General features: G+C 42.8%; 2 protein-coding genes across 2 annotated transcripts in view; both read right to left on the reverse strand.

Moving 5' to 3' along the window:
• The window catches only part of UBXN4 (UBX domain protein 4), a 49,718-nt gene extending 39,947 nt beyond the window's left edge, over positions 1–9,771 (reverse strand). Inside the window, exon 1 of the mRNA XM_075530038.1 lies at positions 9,615–9,771. Coding sequence (XP_075386153.1) covers positions 9,615–9,696 — 82 coding nt within the window. The 5' untranslated portion in view covers positions 9,697–9,771. The remainder of the gene's footprint in view (positions 1–9,614) is intronic.
• Positions 9,772–11,041: 1,270 nt separating this feature from the next.
• LOC142424069 (translationally-controlled tumor protein-like) lies at positions 11,042–11,560 on the reverse strand. The gene is made up of 2 exons (XM_075529154.1): positions 11,386–11,560; positions 11,042–11,202 (listed from the first exon to the last, which is right to left on the reverse strand). The coding sequence occupies exons 1-2, from the start codon at positions 11,558–11,560 to the stop codon at positions 11,042–11,044; spliced, it is 336 nt and encodes a 111-aa protein (XP_075385269.1).
• Between the last annotated feature and the right edge of the window lie 10,284 nt (positions 11,561–21,844).

Below are 21,844 nucleotides of genomic sequence, written 5' to 3' on the forward strand. Positions count from 1 at the left end.
TTGTAGATAATGTAATTTCAGAAAGCAAAAGTACAATATACTTTTACTATTTCAACACCTTTCTGTTTGTTGGAGTTCAATGTTTCTTTGATATCAGAGTATTTCTTTCCCAAAATTCCTCCAAGGTAGGTAGAGCAAAACTCACTGCTATTGAGTCAACTGTGAATCAGAGCGACCCAATTGAACACAGCAGAACTGCCCCTGCGGGTTTTCAAGGCTATAAATCTTTCCAGGACCAGAAAACATCTTTCTCCTGTGGAGTGTCTAGTGGTTTCAAGCTGCTCAACTTGTGATTAGCAGCCCAACCTGAAGTAGGTTCAAATCTGTTGAGAGCTTTGGACTTGCTTTTACAGGTATGAGAATGATTATTTTACAAAAGTTATAACTGATCCAGTTATCAGGCATCAAAAAACAATATCATTGTGTGTTCACCTCCCTGATACGACCACTGAAGACAAATGGGTGCATAAACAAATGTGGCGAAGAAAGCTAAGAGTGCCTGGCGATCAAAAGATATAGAGTCTGGGATCTTAAAGGCTTGAAGGTAAACAAGTGGCCATCTAGCTCAGAAGCAACAAAGACCACATGGAAGAAGCACACCAGCCTGTGCGATCACAAGGTGTAGAAGAGATCAGGTATCAGCATCACCAGAACAAATATCTTACCATAGTGAATGAGGGGGGGGTAGTGCGGAGTGGAGACTCAAAGCCCATTTGTAGGCCACTGGACATCCCCTACAGAAGGGTCTCGGGGAGGAGACGGGCCAGTCAGGGTACGATGTAGCCAACAATGAAAAATGCAACTTTCCTCTAGTTCCTAAATGCTTCCTCCCCTCCACCCCCCGTCCACTATCATGATCCGAATCCTACCTTGCAAGTCTGGCTGGACCAGAGGATGTACACTGGTACAGATGGGAACTAGAAACAGGGAATACAGGGCGGATGATCCCCTCATGACCAGTGGTGTGAGTGGCGATACTGCTAGAAAGGGGAAACCAATTTTAAGGATCTACATGTGACCTCCTCCCTGGGGGACAGACAACAGAAAAGTGGGTGAAGGGAGATGTCGGACAGGTCAAGATATGACAAAATAATAATTTATAAATTATCAAGGGTTCATGAGTGAAGGGGGAGCGGGCAGGAAGGGAAAAAATGTGGAGCTGATGCCAAGGGCTTAAGTGGAGAGCAAATGTTTTGAGACTGATGAGGGCAATGAATGTACAAATGTGCTTTACACAATTAATATATGTATGGATTGTGATAAGAGTTGTATGAGCCCCTAATTAAAAAAAAAAAGAGAGGAGCCAAAGAATGGCACTAAAATATATATATTTTTAAAAGTTAAACTAAATCCAAAGTAATCTATAGTGACAGAATTCAGCACAACAGCTACCCTGGTTGTGAAGTAGCCTTCTGGTGTGCTGGAACTGTTCTGTATCTTGATCTGCATGTATTATAGGTTTATTTACATATAAAAATCCATTGAGATGGCCACTTTATAAAAATATGCACTTTACCACTGTACGTTATATCTCAAAAAAAATTCCAGAAGTTATGACTTTCAAGACCTAGATTTATATAAATATGTCAAGACTGTTCCCAGTATAACTTGTACTGGCTAGAGTTTAGCACAATTACTTATACAAGGGGAGTCTCTACCCCTCAAAATTCCCCCTTCTCCTTCATTTAAATCAAGCTATGTATTTAAATTTTTTTTATTAAAAAACAATTTGATCACCTTCAAAGTACTCTCCTTTACACTTAATACATCTGTCAAATCTGTGATTCGTCTTGGAAACATTTTTCAAACTCATCTGTTTGGATGGCTGACAACTCTTTCGTTTTTTCCTTCCTTCACCTCTTCAAATCACTGTCCTTTCATGTCCCTCTTCATTCAAAGAAACGAAAAGATACTGCACAGAGTAAGGTCAGGTGAGTAAGGTGCATGCGGCAAGAGAGGCATGTTATTTTTTGCCAAAAACTGACCCACTGTCTGTGTGCGCAGGTGCATTATGGTGGTGGCAAAACTAGTCCCCTGTCTGCCACAAATCGGGCTTTTTTTCTGTTCAGTTAGGAAATCTTTTCAGAACATCTCAAAAGAAAACTTGGTTAACAGTCTGACTTGATTGAAGGACTGCTAAATGCACTATCCCCATCACATCAAGACAAAAAAAGAAAATCCTCTTGATCTCTAATTTCAGTTGACGGACTTTTTTGGAGCAAGGTGACAATGGTGTCTTCCACTGGCTTGATGTCTGCTTTCCGGGTTGTAAGATAAACACCATGTCTCATCACCAGTAATGACCTTGGGAAAAGTCTGGGTCAATTTGGAGCTGTTCTTTCAAAGCCCGGCATGTTTCCAGTCAATGCTCTTTTTTCTGGTCAGTCAAAAAGAACCCGAGGCACAAATTTCGCAGCACCCCTCTCGTTCCCAATATTCCATTAAAATGCACCAAACCAAGCTCCAAGACAGTCTAGATAACTTCCCCATCTCTTCAGCACTCAGTCGTTGGTCTTCAAACACAAGTGTACAAATTTTGTAGACATTTTCATCCATTTGGGAAGTTGATGGACATCCAGAACAAGTCGACATTTCACCTTTTGTGAAACGAGAAAACCACTCCTATACTTGAGTTTTTCACATAGTGCTGCCTTGTAAGCTGCGTTCAACATCTCAACAGTTTCTGCAGCATTTTTCCCAAGCAGGAAACAGAATTTCACAGCCACATGCTGTTCTCTTAATTAAATTGGCTATCACACATATAAAAAAAGGTTCAAGTGAACCTGCTATTAAAAAAAATTCATTGTGACCAGAGAAAACCTTCCCAGGTGATGCCATCAGTTGCACTAACTCAGAGCCAGCTGCTGGTTGCTCACCTGGCAGGGGAAAAATATGTACTAGGAAAGCTCTGTCCCTTGGTGCTTTTCCAGTTTTCTTTGGGTACCCCCACTGAGGTGGGCAGAAGGAAACTTACCTGATAGTCAATTAAAACATTTGAGAGTAGCCAAGCCAAGCGCTTTCTCAAAGTAAACTGAATTTACAGATTAAAAAACGTTTTCAGGACACAATATGAGTTTTACAAAAGTGAGATCATTCTATATCTATTCTTTCTGCACACTGCTTCCACCTCTCTCTCTTGGCATGTTTATGCTAATTCCATCCTCTCAATTCTCAGGCCAAAAATCTTAGTTATCCAGTTAGCTCAGATGTTTCTAACACTAGTCTATACCATCTCCAAGACTACAGAACACCTAACTGGTCTTCCTATTCTTAACACAACAATTTTCTTTAAAAAGAAAGTCAGATCTTATCACCCCTCTTTAACATACAATGGTTCCCTAGTTTCCTTATAGTCCAAGCCAAAGTGCTTACAATGGTCCAAAATGGCTGAACTCGGGCCTCCAGTCACCTCTGACATCACTTCCTTTTATTTTCCCATTCCCTTTGCTCCAGTCACATTGGCCACCTAGCCTCAAAACAGACTCTGTACCCATGTCTGGAATGTTCTTCTTCCCAATAGCTACCTGATTAACTCTCAAATCTTTAAGTCTTTGCTCAAATATCACATTCTCCATAAGGCCTTCCTTCCCTGAATTTCTGCCTTTAAAATTACACCTTCCCGACATTCCCAAAGCTTCCTTATTTTTCTGCCCCTGTAACATGGATTATCTCAATATACTGTTTTATTATGTTTATTGTTTAAGGCTCTTTGAGCACAAGTAATTTTTTGAGTTGTAATTCAAATGCCTACAATAGGACCTAGAATATACAAGCTATCTGGTATGGAATTTAATTAAGTACCTTGTGCAGCGAGGAAAATTCTGCAATTATAGACAATGGTATTGGAAGTACCCTGGCATTCCAAAAATGTACTTAACTGTACTGCTGCACTTCTGGATACATTTGTTTGAGATAAAATCCAGAAATAGGAGCTTGGAACATTTGGTCATGGAAGTGAACAGGAACAAGAGTGCATCCACAGACCAAGACCAAAAACAATGATCCATTAGCAGACTACTATAGATGGAAACCCTGGTGGTGATGTTTTAAGTATTGGACTACTAATCTCAAGATATGTGGTTCAAATCCACCAGCCCCCCAATGGAGAAAGATGAGGGTGTCTGCCCCCACCCCCAAATTTGCAAAGCCTCAGAACCTCTCCAGGTCACTAGGAGTTGAAATAGATTTGACGGCAGTGGGTTTTAGTTTGGGTGTTTTAAATATTGGAGAAACAGAGTAAGTAAAAAACTACCCTTCCTGAGTCTACTTCGAGACTATGGGTTAAGATGTGTAATTTCCTGTGATTGACTTGACTACCTAAAACTATCTACACAGGGCATTTTTTACTGCAAACACTTCTTTAAGAAGCAGGGAAGAGAGAGGGATCCTTTTCACTCTTTCAAAAAATGTTATTGTTCATTATTTATTGCACATATGCAATAGGGTTTAATCTAGATTAAACTCTAATGATAGAATTACCTGGGTGGCCAAATGGCTATATGCTTGACTACTAACCAAAAAGTCGGTGGCTTTTACCCACCCAGCAGCACCTTGAGAGGCAAGCCTGATCTGTTTGCTAAAATTCCCAGCCTAGAGCACAGTTCGCCTGTGCATCCCGAGTCTGAATCAATTTGAAGACAACAAATAACAACAAAATCTAATGGTAGGAAAGACCAGATTAAGCAACAACTATAAATATATGATCAGTTATAAATGCTAGGAAGAAAACAACAGAGCTATAAGAAAAAATGGAATGGAAGGCCTTTAGAGGACAGAAGGGCTGAGACCAACCAAGGGACAGAAAAAAATTCACCAGGCAAAAGGAATCGTGTGCAAAGGCCCCGAGACAAGATAAGGAAAGGCAGGTGTGATTGGGGTCATGAACAATGAATGGGAAGCACAAGATAAGCACAGATTGAAGAGTTAAGCAGGAGCCAGATCACACACAGGGCTATAGAAACTAAGTCTAAGAAGTTTTAGGTGGGTTTTTTGTTATTGATGTTCTCCTAAGTGTAATGAAAATAAGCGAGGAAATGACTTTTTAAAAATAAGAAACTGTGTGAAAATAGGATTACAAGATGATGGTATTGGCAGAAGGAAGGAGACCAGTTTAGAGAGAATTTCAGTGATCTGGTGAGCTCTCACTGTACTGGGAAGCACATGCTTGCTATATCAATGTAAATCATTATGTGAATCAAAGTACACCCTTGAGACCAATCTATAAGCTATAAGGAGATCTTTAAACATTATTCCAGATTTTAAAAATTTCCCCATCTTATTGAGTTTGTGAAAGCTAAAAAATCTCTTAAATTCTAGCAATATTCTTCAAAGTTATAAACAGAGCTCTAAACAATTTGTAAGGATTGCAATTTCATGAGTCCATTGTCTATATAGTCCTGGAGTGACACTAATCCTACTTAGGCTTGGGATTAATTTGCTAAAACTGTAGAAAAGCCAATAGCATTTCAGAACAGGTCAATGGATAGAAACTTTTGTCAGGTTGCAAATGGGTCTTCCAATAAACATTCTAGCCATTAAAACTCTAAAATTCTACATGCTCATCAGAAAAAATTTTAAATTTTAAAAAGGGAGGGTGGAGGGAAGGGAGGGTGAAAGGAAGGTAGGGTAGAAGGAGGGAACGGATCACACGGATCTACATATAACCCCCTCCCTGGGGCATGGACAACAGAAAAGTGGGTGAAGGTAAACGTAGGACAGTGTTAGATATGACAAAATAATAATTTACAAATTATCAAGGGTTCATGAGGGTGTGGGGAGTGGGAAGGGAAGGGTAAAAATGAGGATATGATGCTAGGAACTTAAGTGGAGAGCAAATGTTTTGAGAATGATGAGAGCAATGAATGTACAAATGTGCTCAACACAATGGATGGATGTATGGATTGTGATAAGAGTCGTACAAGCTCCCAACAAAATGACTGGGGAAAAAAACAGTTGCTATCTTGGAAACCCACAGGGTTAGTTCTAACCTGTCCTATTGGGTGGCCAACTTTGAGGGCAGTGAGTTTGTTTTTGCTTTTCTTCTAAGTATTTCCAAATAGGTTTCACCTTCTTCACAAATACGAGCACCTTCGTGTAGGAAGATACACTAACAACCTGGGCTATGCAAGTGGTTATAATGAAGGCAGCAGGTACTTGCTAGTGAAGATCAAAGACTAGAACCTTCAGTACAGGTTATTCCTCAACACACAGAAAACAAATCCTCCTACTGGGCCTACAAGGAGCATCACAATGGAAGGAGAAAGAATGAGGTTGTGAAGGCTTTAATTTTACTTAGATCCACAATCAATGCCCACGGAAGCAGCATCAAGGAAACAACACATTGTAGTAGGCAGATCTGCTGCAAAAGATCTCCCTAAAGGTGTTAAAAAGCAAAGATGTTCCTTTGAAGACTAAGGTGATCTTGAAACAAGCCATGATCTTGAATCAGTCACTCCATATGCATGAGCAAGCTGGACAATGAATAAAGGAAGACCAAAGACTCTGATGCATTGGAAGGATGGTGCTAGGAAGAATACTGACTATACCACACAGCACCAGAACAAGGAACAAGCCTGTCTTGGAAGAAGTACAACCAGAATGCTCCTTAGAAGGAAGGATGGCAAGACTTCATCATACATACATTGAACATGGTATCACCCAACACCCACCCATTGTCATCAAGTGGGTTCCAACTTACTATGACCCTATAGAGTTTTTCCAAGGCTGGAAATCTTTATGGGAGCAGAGAGCCTCATCTTTCTCCCTAGAAGGTGGTGGGTTTGAACCACAGACTTGTCCATTAGTAGCCCAACACTTACACATTGTCACCACCTGGATATATTTATCACTGAAAAACTCACTGCCATTGAGCTGATTCTGGCTGAGTGAGTGACCTGATTGGGCAGAGCAGAACTGCCCCCTTTGGAGTTCTGAGACTTTAAATCCTTATGGGAACCTCATAAAGCCTCATCTTTCTCCAGTAGAGCTACTGGTAGGTTTAAACTATTGCTAACAGCTCAATGTATAACCTACTGTGGTCCTGTTAAGAGGAAGGATCAATCCTTGGAGGGTATCATGCTTTATAAAGGGGAAGTTCAAAGAAAAAAAGGAGATAAGAGTGAAACAGGGACTGCAACAATGGACTTAAACATAGCAAAGGTTGTACAGAAGGGGAGGGAGGGACCCCATGGTGTTTTCTTCTGTTGTAAACAAGGTTACTCCTCCCGCTCCCCGTCAGGATCCCAATTCTATCTTGCAGGTCTGACTAGACCACATACAGATAGGAACTGGAAACACAGGGAATCCAGGGCAGATGATCCCTTCAGGACCAATGGTGTTTGAGTGGCTATACTGGGAGGGTAGTGGGAGGTTGGGTTGGAAAGGGGGAACCGATTACAAGGATCTACATGTGACCTCCTCCCTGGGGGACAGACAACAGAAAAGTGGGTGAAGGGCGACGTCGGATGGGGCAAGGTATGACAAAATAATAATTTATAAATTATCAAGGGTTCATGAGGGAGGGGAAGTGGGGAGGGAGGGGGAAAATGAGGGCCTAATGCCAGGGGCTTAAGTGGAGAGCAAATGTTTTGAGAATGGTGAGGGCAATGAATGTACAGATGTGCTTTACACAACTGATATCTGTATGAATTGTGATAAGAGTTGTATGAGCCCCTAATAAAACAATTTAAAAAAACAACAAAAATAAACCAAGGTTACTGTGAGTTAGCACTAACAAGCACCTAAAAACTACCTTTTCAAAACATCTGACCCTACAGGACAGGGCAGAACTTGCCCCTGTGGGTTTCCAAGACTGCAATTTTATAGGAATAAAAAGCCCCATCTTTTTCCTGTAGTAATGGTTAGAGACCACAATTGTGTTTTTTATTTAACAATGTAATGATCACAATCCTCGATTTCTTCATTTTTACACCTTTGAAAATAGTAACTCAGAAAGTCTGTGTTGCTTCTCTCAAAAACATAACCACATTTTTTAGAAACTGCTAAAGATTTTACCAAGACATAAGGTGCAGTCCTTTTTTATGACCCTGGTGCATGTCTCTTCATGAGTGTGGTTTCCTCATCTATAAAACAAACAAACTCACTGCCATCAAGTCTACAGGGGTCATCACAAGTGCTTCTTAACTACCAAAAGGATCAGTAAAATTTTATATGAAAAACAGTAACGATTTAAAATCTTATAAAACTACTATTGTACAAAGAGCCCTGACCAAATGGATCAACAATTCAATCCAACAATAGCTCTATACCAGAAAGAAGGGGCAGCCGTCAGCTTCCAAATACTTCTATCCTTGGAAATCTTCGGAGTTCTCCTCTGTCCTACAGGGTCACTGTCATTTAGAATCCACTCAACAACAATGGCTTCCATTTTAATGTATTCTTTTGACAAACACCAGTATAGTTTAGTTTTCTTTTTTTTTTTAGTCTACTTTTTCTCCCCTACAGGATTACAGCATTTATTTATTTATGGAAAGTCTAAGTAACATAACTCCAAAACTCACGCTTTTCCAATTAACAGCACGGGGCTGAACATTTAGCTTAACTTAAGTAGCTTGTTCTTCACTGTAGAACATGAAGTTACTGAACTAGTTATTTAGCCTCCCACGAGGTGAATTAGGAGCAAACCGTTATTAAGCACAAATTAAAGAATACCACACTTCAAATTACCATTAGTCACAACACTGACTTGATTCATATAGAGAGACTCAGGAAAGCCATAAAGACATAGTGTCCTGTCAATCGAGGTTTCCGGATAAGAGATTATGGCGCAAAATCACCCCGAGCCACATACGGTGCAGTTTAATACACAGACTCGAAAGTTCGAAGATGTCCGAGGAGGGCAACAACGAGAAGTTAAGGCCCGAAAGTCTCCTGTTTTGGAACCAACGGTAAAAGTCAACTTACAACGATAAATTATTCCACATTAGGCTCTTTCCACCTAACAAATGTCCTTTAAAATCCAAAAAAATCAGACCTACAATCAGTCCCAAAGTTTGCCTCCCAAGAACCTCCGGGGCCCGTAACCGTGACTATCAGGTGGTTTCCCTTTGTTGTTCAACGATGACACAGCTTTCTTGCTGACAGTCCACAAGGAATTACGAGCCACTGAGTGCCTACGGCCTGTCCCGCCCCTGCCCACGCGGAACTGGCAGGGGTGTACGGGGGGGTAGGCCACCCCAAGTGGGTCCTCGGGGGCAGACTGCTGCCCGGGCGGCGCCCGGGAGGGGGGCAGCGGGCCAGGGCGGTGTTCACCTACTCCCCCGGCAGCGGGCTCGGCGGGGCGGAGCAGGCACCCGCGGACCCGCTGGTCGGGCGGCGAGGCCTGCGAGCCGCGCCGCCTCTCCTCCCCGCCCCCCTCCCGGGCCGTCCCCGCGCCGGGCCCAGGCCTGCGGAGCCCCAAACCGACGAAGCTCCGAGAAAGGCTGGGAGTTGGGGGCTCCCCTCGTGGGGAACGCGGTGCGGCACGGCCCCAGCTTGGGCGCCCCGCAGCCCCCTCGCCTCAGGGACGACCGACCGGCGGCTGAGCACAGAAAGGGTGGGAAGTGGGCCGGAGGGGGGGGAGTCCCGCCCGCATCCTGGGCCCTCGCCTCCTTCACCTGACACGAACACCACGAAGACCGAGCCATTGCTCTTGGCCAACGCAATGGCGGACGGAATGGAGCCCTGGAACCACAACATCGCTCCCTTCCGATCCCGGCGCTCGCTCGGTGTGTTGTCGTCCCGGTCCCGGAGTTAGCCCCGCCCTCCCTCGGAGCTCGGCCCCCAGCTGGCCCAGACCCCGCCTTCGGCGCCGCGCACGCGCGCACGCCCATCAGCGGCCCCGAGGGATGCGCGCCAGCGCGCCAGCTAGGTGCTCCCCGCATCACGTGATGCTGCACGTCAACGTCAGCGTGTCGCACCCGAGCCTTGTCTGGTCGGCGAGTCTGTACGTGCGCGCGCCCGGGAAGGCTCCGGCTCGTAGTCCAGGAAGTAGAAGAAAGCGTAGGAAAGATGACTGGCGTCTGGGCCTCCCATCCTGAAGCATGATGGGAATTGTAGGCCTCTTGGGCTTGTTCTTCACTGAGTGGGAAATGAGAATGGAGTTTCCAGAACAGTTCAATGAGACTGTAGTGTAGTGGGGATTACTAAACACAAGCTGAAAATCTCAATGTGGAGGAAATCATCCCTGCCGGATTTGGAGTTGGCCTAATGAGGGAAAAATGTCATACGCTTACGATTAGTGACCATGGTGTGAGAATCGGGTACTTTTTCTATGATGGAGTAAAACCCACTGCCCTTGAGTCGATCCCAAATCATAGCGACCCTAGAGACCCCAAAGAACAGAATAGAAATGATCCTTGAGGGTTCCGCGACCGTAAATCTTTACAGAAACAGGCAGCCTCAGCTTTCTCCGGGGAAGGGCTTGTAAATTAACCTGACCAAGGCACAAACAGCTAGACCTCCAGAGCACCTCACAATGAAACACATAAATGATTTTGCTTTCAATTTTTGTAAGAGTGTCTTTATCACCAAGATGCGACATTTTGAGGATGGGTGCCATTAAAAATGGCCTCATAGCTGTTAGCTGAATTCTTTTATGGTTCGTGTAAATGTTCATGTTACATGCATTCTACATCAATTAAATTTCACTCCCAGGAACATTTGATAATTTGTGGTATAAAAGGATACGACTGGAATTCTTTCTTTTTCTTTTTCCAATGCAGTACATTGCTTAATTTCAAAAATATCCATTTCTTGCATACCTACAATACTTATTTCATGCATAGCTTACCTAAAATAGCAAAGAGATTGCACTTCAATTTTTGATTTTTGGTGTTTTTTTTAGTTTAAATGCATTTTATTTTAGACAACCTACACGACATTTTTTTTTCTTAAAAAAAAAAAAAAAGCCTCCGCTCCAAATAAATCAAGGTCAAAAGTAAATGAAGAGCTCACGATGATATCAGTTCCGTTAAGTCCTGGTGTCGTGTGGATGAACAGCAGTCAGTCGGGATGAGGCATCGGTCGTGAGTTGCCCACGGTGTTAACATTTCTCCATCTCTAAGCCATCCTTAAAGAAGATCAGATATGGGGTGACACTGTCTTCACGGCAGTCCAGCAGAGCAACCATGCCATCTGGATTCATGTTCTCACCAAGAAAGACCTGGTAGTTTTTGAAATTTGCAAGGATGTTCTTGATTTGTTCTGTAGCACCTGTCATAAAAGGCTTTACTCTTTCTGGTTTCTGTTCTTCAAGTTTGCCTTTGATTGATTTCATGTAGTCTTTGATGTACTTCTTGTAGGTTTCTTTTGTGAAGCTGGTTTCCTGCAAGTGATGGTTCATGACAATATCAACACCAGTGATCATGGTGCTTTCTGCTGCATTACCATCGGGGCCTTCAGCTGAGGCGTTACCCCCAATGAGGGAGTCATCAATGACACCTTCGGTCCTACTGACCATCTTCCCCTCCAATTCCAGACACAGCCCGTCTGCGATCTCCTGGATCTTGTAGATGTCGGAGAACATCTCATCATGGCTGATGAGGTCCCGGTAGATGATCATGATGGCGGCTGAAGGGAGACAGCGGCGGCGCTAGCTTAGCTGTGCTGCCGGAGCGGCGCTCGGGGGGAGCGGCCGGAAAGCGCACTTCAATTTTTGTATGCACTTCATTTTTTATGTACTCCCCCCGCATCAGGTTCCTCATATAATGTAATTGTAAACTGAAATACAGTGCTGATTACAAAACATTTCTGCTTATTGTATATGACACCATTTCACTCACCTTAAATAGTCAAAATTATTTGAATAGAGCTATGTCTTTTATTATTCCTAGTGCTGGAATGAAATACTTCGCACATTCTCCATAGCTTTTCATTCAGTTATCCAACTTTATTACTTACCTACCAATGGTTAGGCACTGTACCTGCTGCTGAGGTCCTAGGGCCTAGCCTTTGTGGACCATACATCCAAAGGGGAAACTATCCACTGAATAAGTGATTGTGAGTGATGATATGTTCCACAAGAAGAAAGATTCAAAATGCTATTGAAGTCCTGTGATGGTGGGACCAGAATGGACTGACAGGTTCAGGAAAGACCTTCCTGAGATAATAACATGTCGAGATCAAAAACGACTCCAGAGAGAGGATGTGCTATTGTGAAGTCTCTGGTGAGACAGAGTACAGAGTTGGAAAGCAGCCTTTCTAACAGAAGTAGAGAGGAGCTTGTGGTCACAGGCGGCTAGGAAGACAGGCAAGAATGAGATCATACAGTGTCTTGGAAGTTGATATTAAGGAATTTGAACCTTTTCTAAGTATTTTCACAATATCATTGAAAATTTTTAAACAGAGGAGTAACGCCTGAGAGCCATGTTTTTAAATTAAAGTCATGGGACTGTTGTGTGGAGAATTGGCCAAAAGAAGAACTGGACGGATGTGAAGAGACCAGGTAAGAGGCTATTGTCCATGTACAAAGGAGGCAGAAAAGTGAACACATCTACAAGAATACAAGATGAGTTTGGAGGCGTGCATGAATATGGTGAGTTCCATATTGGACATTTGTTTGTAGTATTAGAGAGATATTCAAACAGAGGTTAGGTAGGCAGATCCTAGGTGCGAGGCTCAAAAGCACTTAGCTAGAGACAGGGATCTGATTTTCCCCTGCTTACAGCGAATAATTGAAGCTCTGGGGGGTGCTGTCCTGTAAGGAGATGTGCAGAGTAGGATGGGACAGTGAGGGCTTGGGCCTCCAGCATTTGCAGGGCTGTTGGTATAGAAATGAGACAGTTTATACAGTCACAGGAAACAGAGAAGGAAAGATGAGGCAGGGTGGAGGAGAGGTAAAAAGAGAGAGTCATGCCAAAGAAACCAAGAGGTAGAAGAAAAGGTGTTAGGGAAAAGCCAGTATGTTGAACACTGATGTTGAGTCAAATAAGGTGACTAAAAAAATATCTGTTACCTTTCACAAAATAGAAGTGATTAAAAAAATAGAAGTGATTAGTAAATTTAGCAATAGCCATTTGGGGGAGTTCTTTTGCTGGTATTGGAGAGATTCAATACCCAGGAGAGGGAGATACCTACCCAGAGGAGAGAGAGGCCTGTGGCAGATCCTACTGATAGCCCGCTCAGCAATCACTCTGCCACAACTCTCAGTATTCCCTGCTGGCAGAAGGGCCCAGGGTGGGAGTGAAGGGACTTAAAAGGAAACATTTTCCTCAGAAGAGGCACATGGAAGAAAGCACAATCCTTTTCTGTTGGATGAGGCTGAGTGTGTGTGAAGCGGAATACAGCCTCACTGTGGTGTGTGTGTGTGTGGGGGGGGGGGGGGAACCAAAGTTCAGAGAATGGCAGGATGGAATGTGGGAAATCTGAGCCTCCTCCATGACATCACAGAAGCCATTGAACCAACCTCTGAGGCTAAATGCAGCCTCTGTACTTCTTGCTTTGCAAGATAACAACTGTCCTGTGTTTGTACCACTGCTGCTTGCATGCTGCCTCTATTTTATTAACTTCCTACCGTGAATGGGTGAAGGTTCACAGAGCACATCGGTTTCCCATTCAATAACTCATACATATCTTGTTTCATGCCAGTGAATGCAATCCCTACAATGTAACATTGCTCATCCTATTTCTTGTGTTTCCTTCCCATGGCTTTTCTCCTTCCCTAACCTTTCTCCCTTCTGAACAGCAAGTGCTGTCCTTTGGATCCTGAATAGTTGATTTTCCTGAGACTTGATTATTCTAAGGAATGTGAAAAACAATGTGTACTTCTCTGGAGAACTCTCTGTTGTTTTACTGAAAATGGAACCACGGAGGGAGTGCAGTTTGAGGCCTGAAGGGTGACTGAGTTCTGTAGTTTCAGGACTTCTACCAGTCTCCATGGGAGAAAGGTGAGACTTTCTACTCTTGTCAAGTCACAGTCTCAGATCTACCCAGGGGAAGTTCTACCCTTTCCTGCACGGTCGCTATGAGTCACAATTGACTCGATAGCAGTGAGTTTGGTTTGAAAAATCTCTATCTACCTTGGAAGCCTGAACTTAATTTTTTCATAATCTGATATTTTTAAATTATCTTAAGCCTTATGATCACATAATTTACAAATTTGTGCCGAGAAGATAGCTCCTCTACCTATTCTTTCTAATGAGTTGCTGAAAGCACCAATCATAAATCAGTAGTTCAACAGAATTATGTTTTTGAATAGCTGTTTGAAAGACATATCATGAATTATAACTTCAGAATTTAAGTGCAAATTTCAACTAGCTATCTCATCAGGCTTTTAAAAGCACCTGATCTTAGCAATCTACTATAATATGTGAAAAGTGTTCAATATTCTTTATTTGATATCATACACCAAATCACACTTAAATGCTTTTTGTTAATTAAAAGATAATATTGTATTAGTCTGGGTAGACTACAGAAACAAATTCATTGACATTCATATATGTGTAAAAGAGAACTTTATATCAAAGAGTAATTGTATATTAAGAAAACATCCCTTTTACACTGGTACAGATAAGAACTGGAAACACAGGGAATCCAGACAAATGAACTCCTCAGGACAGTGGTGAGAGTGGCGATACTGGGAGGGTGGAGAGAAGGTTGGGTAGAAAGGAGGAACCAATTATAAGGATCTACATATAACCCCCTCCCTGGGGGATGGGCAACAGAAAAGTGGGTGAAGGGACATGTCAAACAGAGTAAGACATGAAAAAAATATATATATATATATAAATTATCAAGGGTTCATGAGGGAAGGGGGACAAATGTGCTTGACACAATGGATGTATGTATGGATAGTCATAAGAGTTGTATGAGCCCCCCAAAAATGATTTTTTTAAAAAAAGAAAACATCCCAGCCCAGTCCAGACCAAGTCCATAAGTCCAGTATTAGCCCACATGTCTGATACCAGTCCATAAATTTCTCTATAGACTCCCACAACATAAGCAATGATGCCAAAGGCAGGAAGATCACAGGCCAGTGAGTAGAAAGTCTTGTGGAAGCATCTCAGCACTGGCAAGGCTCTCCATGTGGCTCCTCTAGCTCCAGAGCTCTGGCTACCATCAGTGTGGCTGCATGTGGCTTGTCAACAGCAATGTCAAGTAGAGAGAGTGTGTCCCACCTCCAGGGAGGAAGACAGGAGTTCCCAGAATCCTTAAGAGAAGGCCATGCCCACATAGAGGCACCATTGGCTATAACCTGAGATTGACAGGTTAGACTCCACCCCTTCGCTCAAATTGACAGGAGGAGATTATGTTGCGCTCCTGTTGTGGTTCCAGGGGGAGAGGTTGCCAAAGCTCAAGAATGGCATGATGGAATGTGGAAAGTCCGTGCCTCCTCCTCGACATATCCATTACTCTTGGATATAGAACTCTGTCTTACACACTAATGAGTGTCGCTGGATTTGTTTCCCTAGTTCCCCCAGACTAACACAGATATTTTAGACAGGACATTTTCATCAGATTAACACATCTAAGATCAAAAAGATTAAGTGAACCTTGCTACCTTTTCTTCAACCCTTGCATTTAAACCGGCTTATGAATACAAATTGAAATAGGTGTGTCTTGCTCGACTTCATGAAGTCAGTGTAGAGACTTTCCATTATTCAAATATCTTCATATAATCAGATGCATAGATCTAAATATAAAATCTACCCAAGGTTATCCAATGGCATTCATCACCTTTGTGAAAAATTCAACATTACCAATCCAACCTAGGCTCAAAAGACTAATCACAGGGAAAAGCAGTGATAACACCTGCCGAACAGAGATTTTTATCAAAAATTTAAAAGTTTGATCAGTCATTTACCTACAGCCAATCTTTAAGACTGTCCAACCAAACAGACTATCAGTAATTCATGATCTGATTTCTGCGGAATGAAATCAATTTAAATATGGTACATGTAAAAGTAAGAGCCACAAGACATTACTATTTTATAATAAATAAGACAGGGGCAACTACTACTCAGTAGCTTTCTTTTGTTTGCTTTTTTGCTCTATTGTATTTCTTATTTCTTTTTATATTTATTTTACTTTATTATTAATTAGGAGGACTCCTTGACAGCATCTCCCTTTTACCCCCCTCCCCCAACTAAACCCTTATTCTACTTGCCATCCTTATAGATTAATCAATCCTGGGTTTCAAATACCAAAAGACTGAAAGACATATAACACAACTTTAAGAGGGTGGCCCCCGCCCCAGTGACAGAACACCTCTGAGATAAACCCAATATGCACAAACACAAAAATACAGTAAATGTTGAAAACCACATCAGTGTGTCGATGGGGCGATCAACTGACAAGGTTTTAACCATTTAAGTTAGGTTTATCCTTTTAATATTCTATAGTCATCTCTCCAACGCACTGTTTAGTAACCACTTCCTATGTAGTTCCCACAAATGTATCTTGGGTTCCCAATGTCATCCACAACCTTCTACAAACCCAGACTCTCACAATTTAGGCTCTTAGACCGATTCCTCCTTCGACTTTGGATGATAAGATTTGACAATCCTTCCGTCACCGATAATGGTGTGCTTCTTCTACGTGGATTTAGTTGACATCTCATAGATGGCTGCTTGTTTGGAGATAAGCCTTTAAGACCCCACAAAATACTTTATCTGACAGCTGGGCACCATCTCATTTCTTCCCACACTTTGCTATAGCACCCACATCTTCTGCGTTCCCTTCCTGAGGGTGAGCATCCAGCAGGGCCTCGGTGCAAGAACTAATTGTTCTTAAATTGGAGCTAGGGATCTGGCTGGGGGTGGGGGGTGGGGGAAGGAAAAAAGAAAATTAAAAAAAAATTGGAGCTAGGACTTAGTGCAGGCCCCAAGTCCATAAGACCAGTGTTTTTTGTTTGCTTTTTTATCTGACTTTGGCTCCCTTTGAGATAAGCTATCAAGTCTACCCTTTCTCCCGTTTTAATGCCGGCAAAGATAATTTTTGTTCCGGGATGTACTTTTTTTCCCCCTTCACTATTCATTTATTTATTCAGTTTTCCATTCTCCGGCCATTGTTCTTTCTTTGTGGCCCTCCAGTATTTTGTACACACATATATATTACCTTATTTATCATGTAGTATTGCTAACATAGCTAAATGTAAATGTTTTTCCTTTCTTTTTTTTCAGACGATATATATATATATATTTTCTTTTTAAAATCATTTTATTGGGGCTCATACAACTCTTATCACAAGCCATCCATCCATTGTATCAAGCACATTTGTACATTTGTTGTCATCATCATTCTCAAAGCATTTTCTTTCCATTTGAGTCCAGGGATGCACTTCAGGGGATTCCCCCCTCATCAGTGTGTCCTCTCCCGCTTGCTTTGATGGGATTCATTTAAGTCTATGGTTCTCAAATTGTGGGTCGCGACCCCCTTTGGGGGTCCAATGACCCTTCTACAGGGGTCGTCTGATTCATAACAGTAGTAAAATTAGTTATGAAGTAGCAATTAAAATAATTTTATGGTTGGGGGTCACCGCAACAGGAGGAACTGTCTGAAAGGGTCGCGGCAAGAGGAAGGTTGAGAATCACTGATGTAAGTGAACCTAGGGACTTGGCTGGTGGTCTTCCGCACAAAAAAAAGAAAAACAAAAAACACAAATTGGCACTGGGCACACTTCTGAGCAAACATCTTCTTGCCCTTCTCCATCTCTCTGTCTCTCTTGTGGTGTCACAGTCACATCCCCGGAGCTGCTCAGCGGTCAACTGTCCTGCTATAACTCTAAGGACACTGAGCCTGGCTTGAGGTTTTGCACCAGGTTTTACCCCTTCTCTATCCAGGTCCTTCTTCTTCTTCTTTTTTTTTCTTCTTCTTACACTGCCCGGTGTCTCCCCTCACCCACCTTTCCATTGTCCATCTCCCAGAGAGGAGGTTACACATAGATCTCCAAGATCAGTTCTCCCTTTCTACACCCTCTTCCCTCCTGGTGTCTCCACTCCCACCGCGGATGTTGAGGGGTTCGTCCGTCCTAGATTCCCTGTGTTTCCAGATCCCTACTGCACCGCTGTACGTCCTCTGGTATAACCAGGTCCGCAAGGTAGAATTGGGGTCATGATAATTGGGAGGGGAGGAGACGTTCAGGAACTAGAGGAAGGTTTTGAGTTTCATTGCTGCTACACTGAACCCCGAGTGACTCATCTCCTCCTCACTGCCCCGCTGTAAGGGATGTCCAGCTGTCTACAGATGGGCATTGGGTCCCCATCATGCACTCCCCCTCATTCACGGTGATGTGATTCCCCCCCACCCCTGCCTTTGTTGTTTGAAATCTGGTCTCCTCTGCCCTTCATGATCACCCATGTTGGTGTGCTGCTTCCGTGTGGGCTTTGTTGCTTCTGGGCTAGATGGCTGCTTGTTTACTTTCAAGCCTTTAAGTCCCCAGACGCTATATCTCTCAGTAGCTGGGCACCATCAGCCTTCTTCACCACACTTGCTTATGCACACCTTTGTCTTCAGCCTTTATGTGAGGAAGGTAATCACACAATGATTGTTTTTGTTCCTTGGTGTCTGCTACCTGGTCCATTCAACACCTTGTATTCGCTTAGGCTGTGTGCTTCTTCTCTGTGGGCTTTGTTGCTTCTGAGCTAGATGGCCGCTTGTTTGCCTTCAAGCCTTTAAGACCCCAGATGCTATATCTTTTTGATAGCCGGGCACCATCTGCTTTCTTCACCACATTTGCTTACACACACGTCCAGGCCCTTCTTATGAGATCCCATTTAGAACATTGGGAGTGGCAATGGGCACTATCTAGTTCTTCCTCTCTGTGTTAGTCTGGGTAGACCACAGAAACAAATCCACAGAAATTCAAAGAAAACATCCCAGCCCAATCCAGAGTAAGTCCATAAATCCAATATAAGCCCATATGTCCAATACTAGTCCATAAACTTCCTCTTTAGACTCACGCAGCCATGCAAAAATACTGAATGCAGGAAGATCGCAGGCAATTGAAAATTGAGAAAGCATCCCAGCCCAGTCCAGATCAAGTCCATAAGTCCAGTGTTAGCCTGTATGTCCGAAACCAAGCTATAAATTCCTCTTCAGACTCACAAAGCACATGCAATGATGCTGAATGCAGGCCAGTCACAGGCCAGTGGGTGGAAAGTCTTGTGGATCCAGTGGTGGTAAAGGCATCTCGGCACTGGCAGAAGTCTCCATGTGGCTCCTTTAGCTCCAGGACTCTAGCATAGCTCCATGTGTCTTGTCAGCAAGCATGTCTCGCATGGAGTAAGCCTGTGTGCTGCCTCCAGTGAGCTATTTAACTCAGTGGCTCCAAATGTGGTCAACAAGCTGCAACCTGATTGACAGGCTAAACTCTACCCCTTCACTCTTAATACTCAAATTGACAGCAGATTATGTACTACCTCAGGCCCTCAAGGTCATGGAGCCTACAGTGCCTGTGGTCCATTAGTCCTTTGGACTGGTTGTTTCCAAAAGCTTTTCTTTTCTTCATTCCTATGTGCTCCAATCAAAGAGGAATCAATAAGGGCTCCTTAGATGGCTGCTCACAAGTTTTTAAGACCCCAGTTGCTACTCACCAAAGAAGTATGTGGAACATTCTTTATGTGGACTATTTATACTAGTAGTATAAATAATAGTATAAATAGTAGTAGACCTTGGTGTCCCCAGGATCATGGTCCAGAGCCCTGGGCCCCCAGGCCCAGTGACTCATTCCCTAAGGTGCCACATTTCCCTTTGTGTGCTCTGCTACATCAATGGCTGTATTTGTAGCATCTGCAAATACATAACAGAACTGTCTTCAGTCAAACCTGCATGGAAGGGCTGCAAAGAGTTCAGGGAAATTTTTCATTATCTTTTACTTCCATTTCCCTGTGCACTTCTTGAGGCTCCCGCATTTGAGGGTGTTGTCCTATTTTCCTTCCCATTACATGAAGAAGAATGTGGCAACAGGGTTGGAGGAAGGCTTATTGGCAACCTGCAATACGCTGATGACATAACCTTGTTTGATAAAAGTGAGGAGGACTCGAAGCACTTGCCGATGAAGATCCAGAATCACAGCCTTCTGTGTGAAGCCTTCAGCCTTCAGTCTTCCTTCAATGCAAGGAAGACCCAATTCCTCACAAATTGGGTCAACATGGAACATCATGTCAAATGGAGCAGAGGTTGAAGTTGTCAAGGATTTTTTCTTGCTTGGATCCATAATCAATACTCATTGAAAAGAGATGAAAGAGATGAAAATATCTTTGCATTAGCTAAATCTGCACAAGTCCTCTTTAGAGTATGGAAAAGCAAGGATGTTATTTTGAGGACTAAGGTGCACTGGACCCAAGCCGTGCTACTTTCATTTTCTTCATATACATGTGAATCTTGGCACATTGGATGAGGAAGACCTGAGAAGACTCGATGCATTTGAATGATGGGCTGGAGATGAATATTAAAAGTACCATGGACTGCTGGAAATTAAAACTGATCTCTCCTGGCAGAGTATAGCCAGAGGACCCCTAAAAGGCAAGGATGGTAAGACTTCATCTTATATAATTTGGACAAATTATTGTCAGGAGAGACCAGACCCTGGAGAAGGGGATCATGCTTGGTAAAGTGGAGGGGCGGTGAAAAAGAGGAAGACCTGCAATGAGATGGATCGGCACAGTGGCTGCAACAATGCGCTGAAGCACAGTAACCATTGTGAGGCTAGTGCAGGACATGCAGTGTTTCCTTCTGTTGTGCAAAAGGTTGCTATGAGTTGGAACCGACTCAACAACAATATGGCTGTTCAGTTTGTTTGTCTATCCAATTAGATGATTTTAATGACTATTGTTGCAGGGTTGCATATATAATCGTGTTTACCTCTGCTGCCTTTAATGCTTGTATCCCTCCCACCCCCACCCCACTAGTGTCTTCTTTGGTCTTGGTCATTTGTTGTTGTTGTTGACCTTTCCTTTATTATACATTGCCCGTGGTAATATATGTCTTCACCCAAGGTAACAATCCTTCTTTTTGCATGAAAACATTTTCTTGACTTTTATAATAGTGATCTCATACAATAATTGTCCTGTTGTGATATCCTTCAGGTCCATCCATGTTATAACACGTTTCACAGGTTCATTGTTATTCTTTAACATGATATAATATTCCACTGTATGTATGTATGTATGCATGAGTTCCAGTTTCTCCCTACCTTTGCCAGTCTTTGTAGTTCTTGCACGTCCCCTTCTCTCTCCTTTTTTCTCCCTCGCTTGCTCTCCTCCACGCTTTATCCCCCTTCTCCATCTCTCTACTCTCATCCTCCTCTCTCTGGTGTGTTTTCCAGCTTTGCTTGCATGATATGATAGCTCATTGTTGTATTGATTTGCATCTCTCTAATGGCCAATGAGCCTGAGCATCTCTTCATGTGTTTATTTGCTGCCTGATGAATTTTGAATGGTCTATTTATGTCCTCTGCCCATTTTTAAATTGGGTTAGTTGTCTTTTCATTGAAGTGTTTAAATTTTCTGTATATTTTAGAAATTGGTTCCTTGTCTGATATGTCATTGCTAAAATATTTTCCCAGTTTGTGGGCTCTCTTTTTCCTCTTTGGGTGAACTCTTCTGATGCACATAAAAGTCTAATTTTTAGGGGGGTCCTAGTCATCTAATTTGTCTTCTACTCCTTGTGTGGTTTTAATTGCATTTGATAGTGTATCACTGCCCCTAAATTTGCCCCAATTTTTTATTGATGTTGTGATAGATAGGTTTATTGTGCCAACCTGGTCAAGAAGGACATGTGGGATTAGTAAGGTGGCAATTTTATTGGAGAGCAAAGAGATAAATGGCTCAGTGAGCTCCGCCTGTCTCTCTTTTGCTCTCTGGTGACCAGACCAGTGTGCAGCTGCCTTAGCTAGTTCTCTGCCTCA

This window comes from Tenrec ecaudatus, chromosome 13 (assembly GCF_050624435.1).
Source record: "Tenrec ecaudatus isolate mTenEca1 chromosome 13, mTenEca1.hap1, whole genome shotgun sequence".
Taxonomy (NCBI): Eukaryota; Metazoa; Chordata; class Mammalia; order Afrosoricida; family Tenrecidae; genus Tenrec; species Tenrec ecaudatus.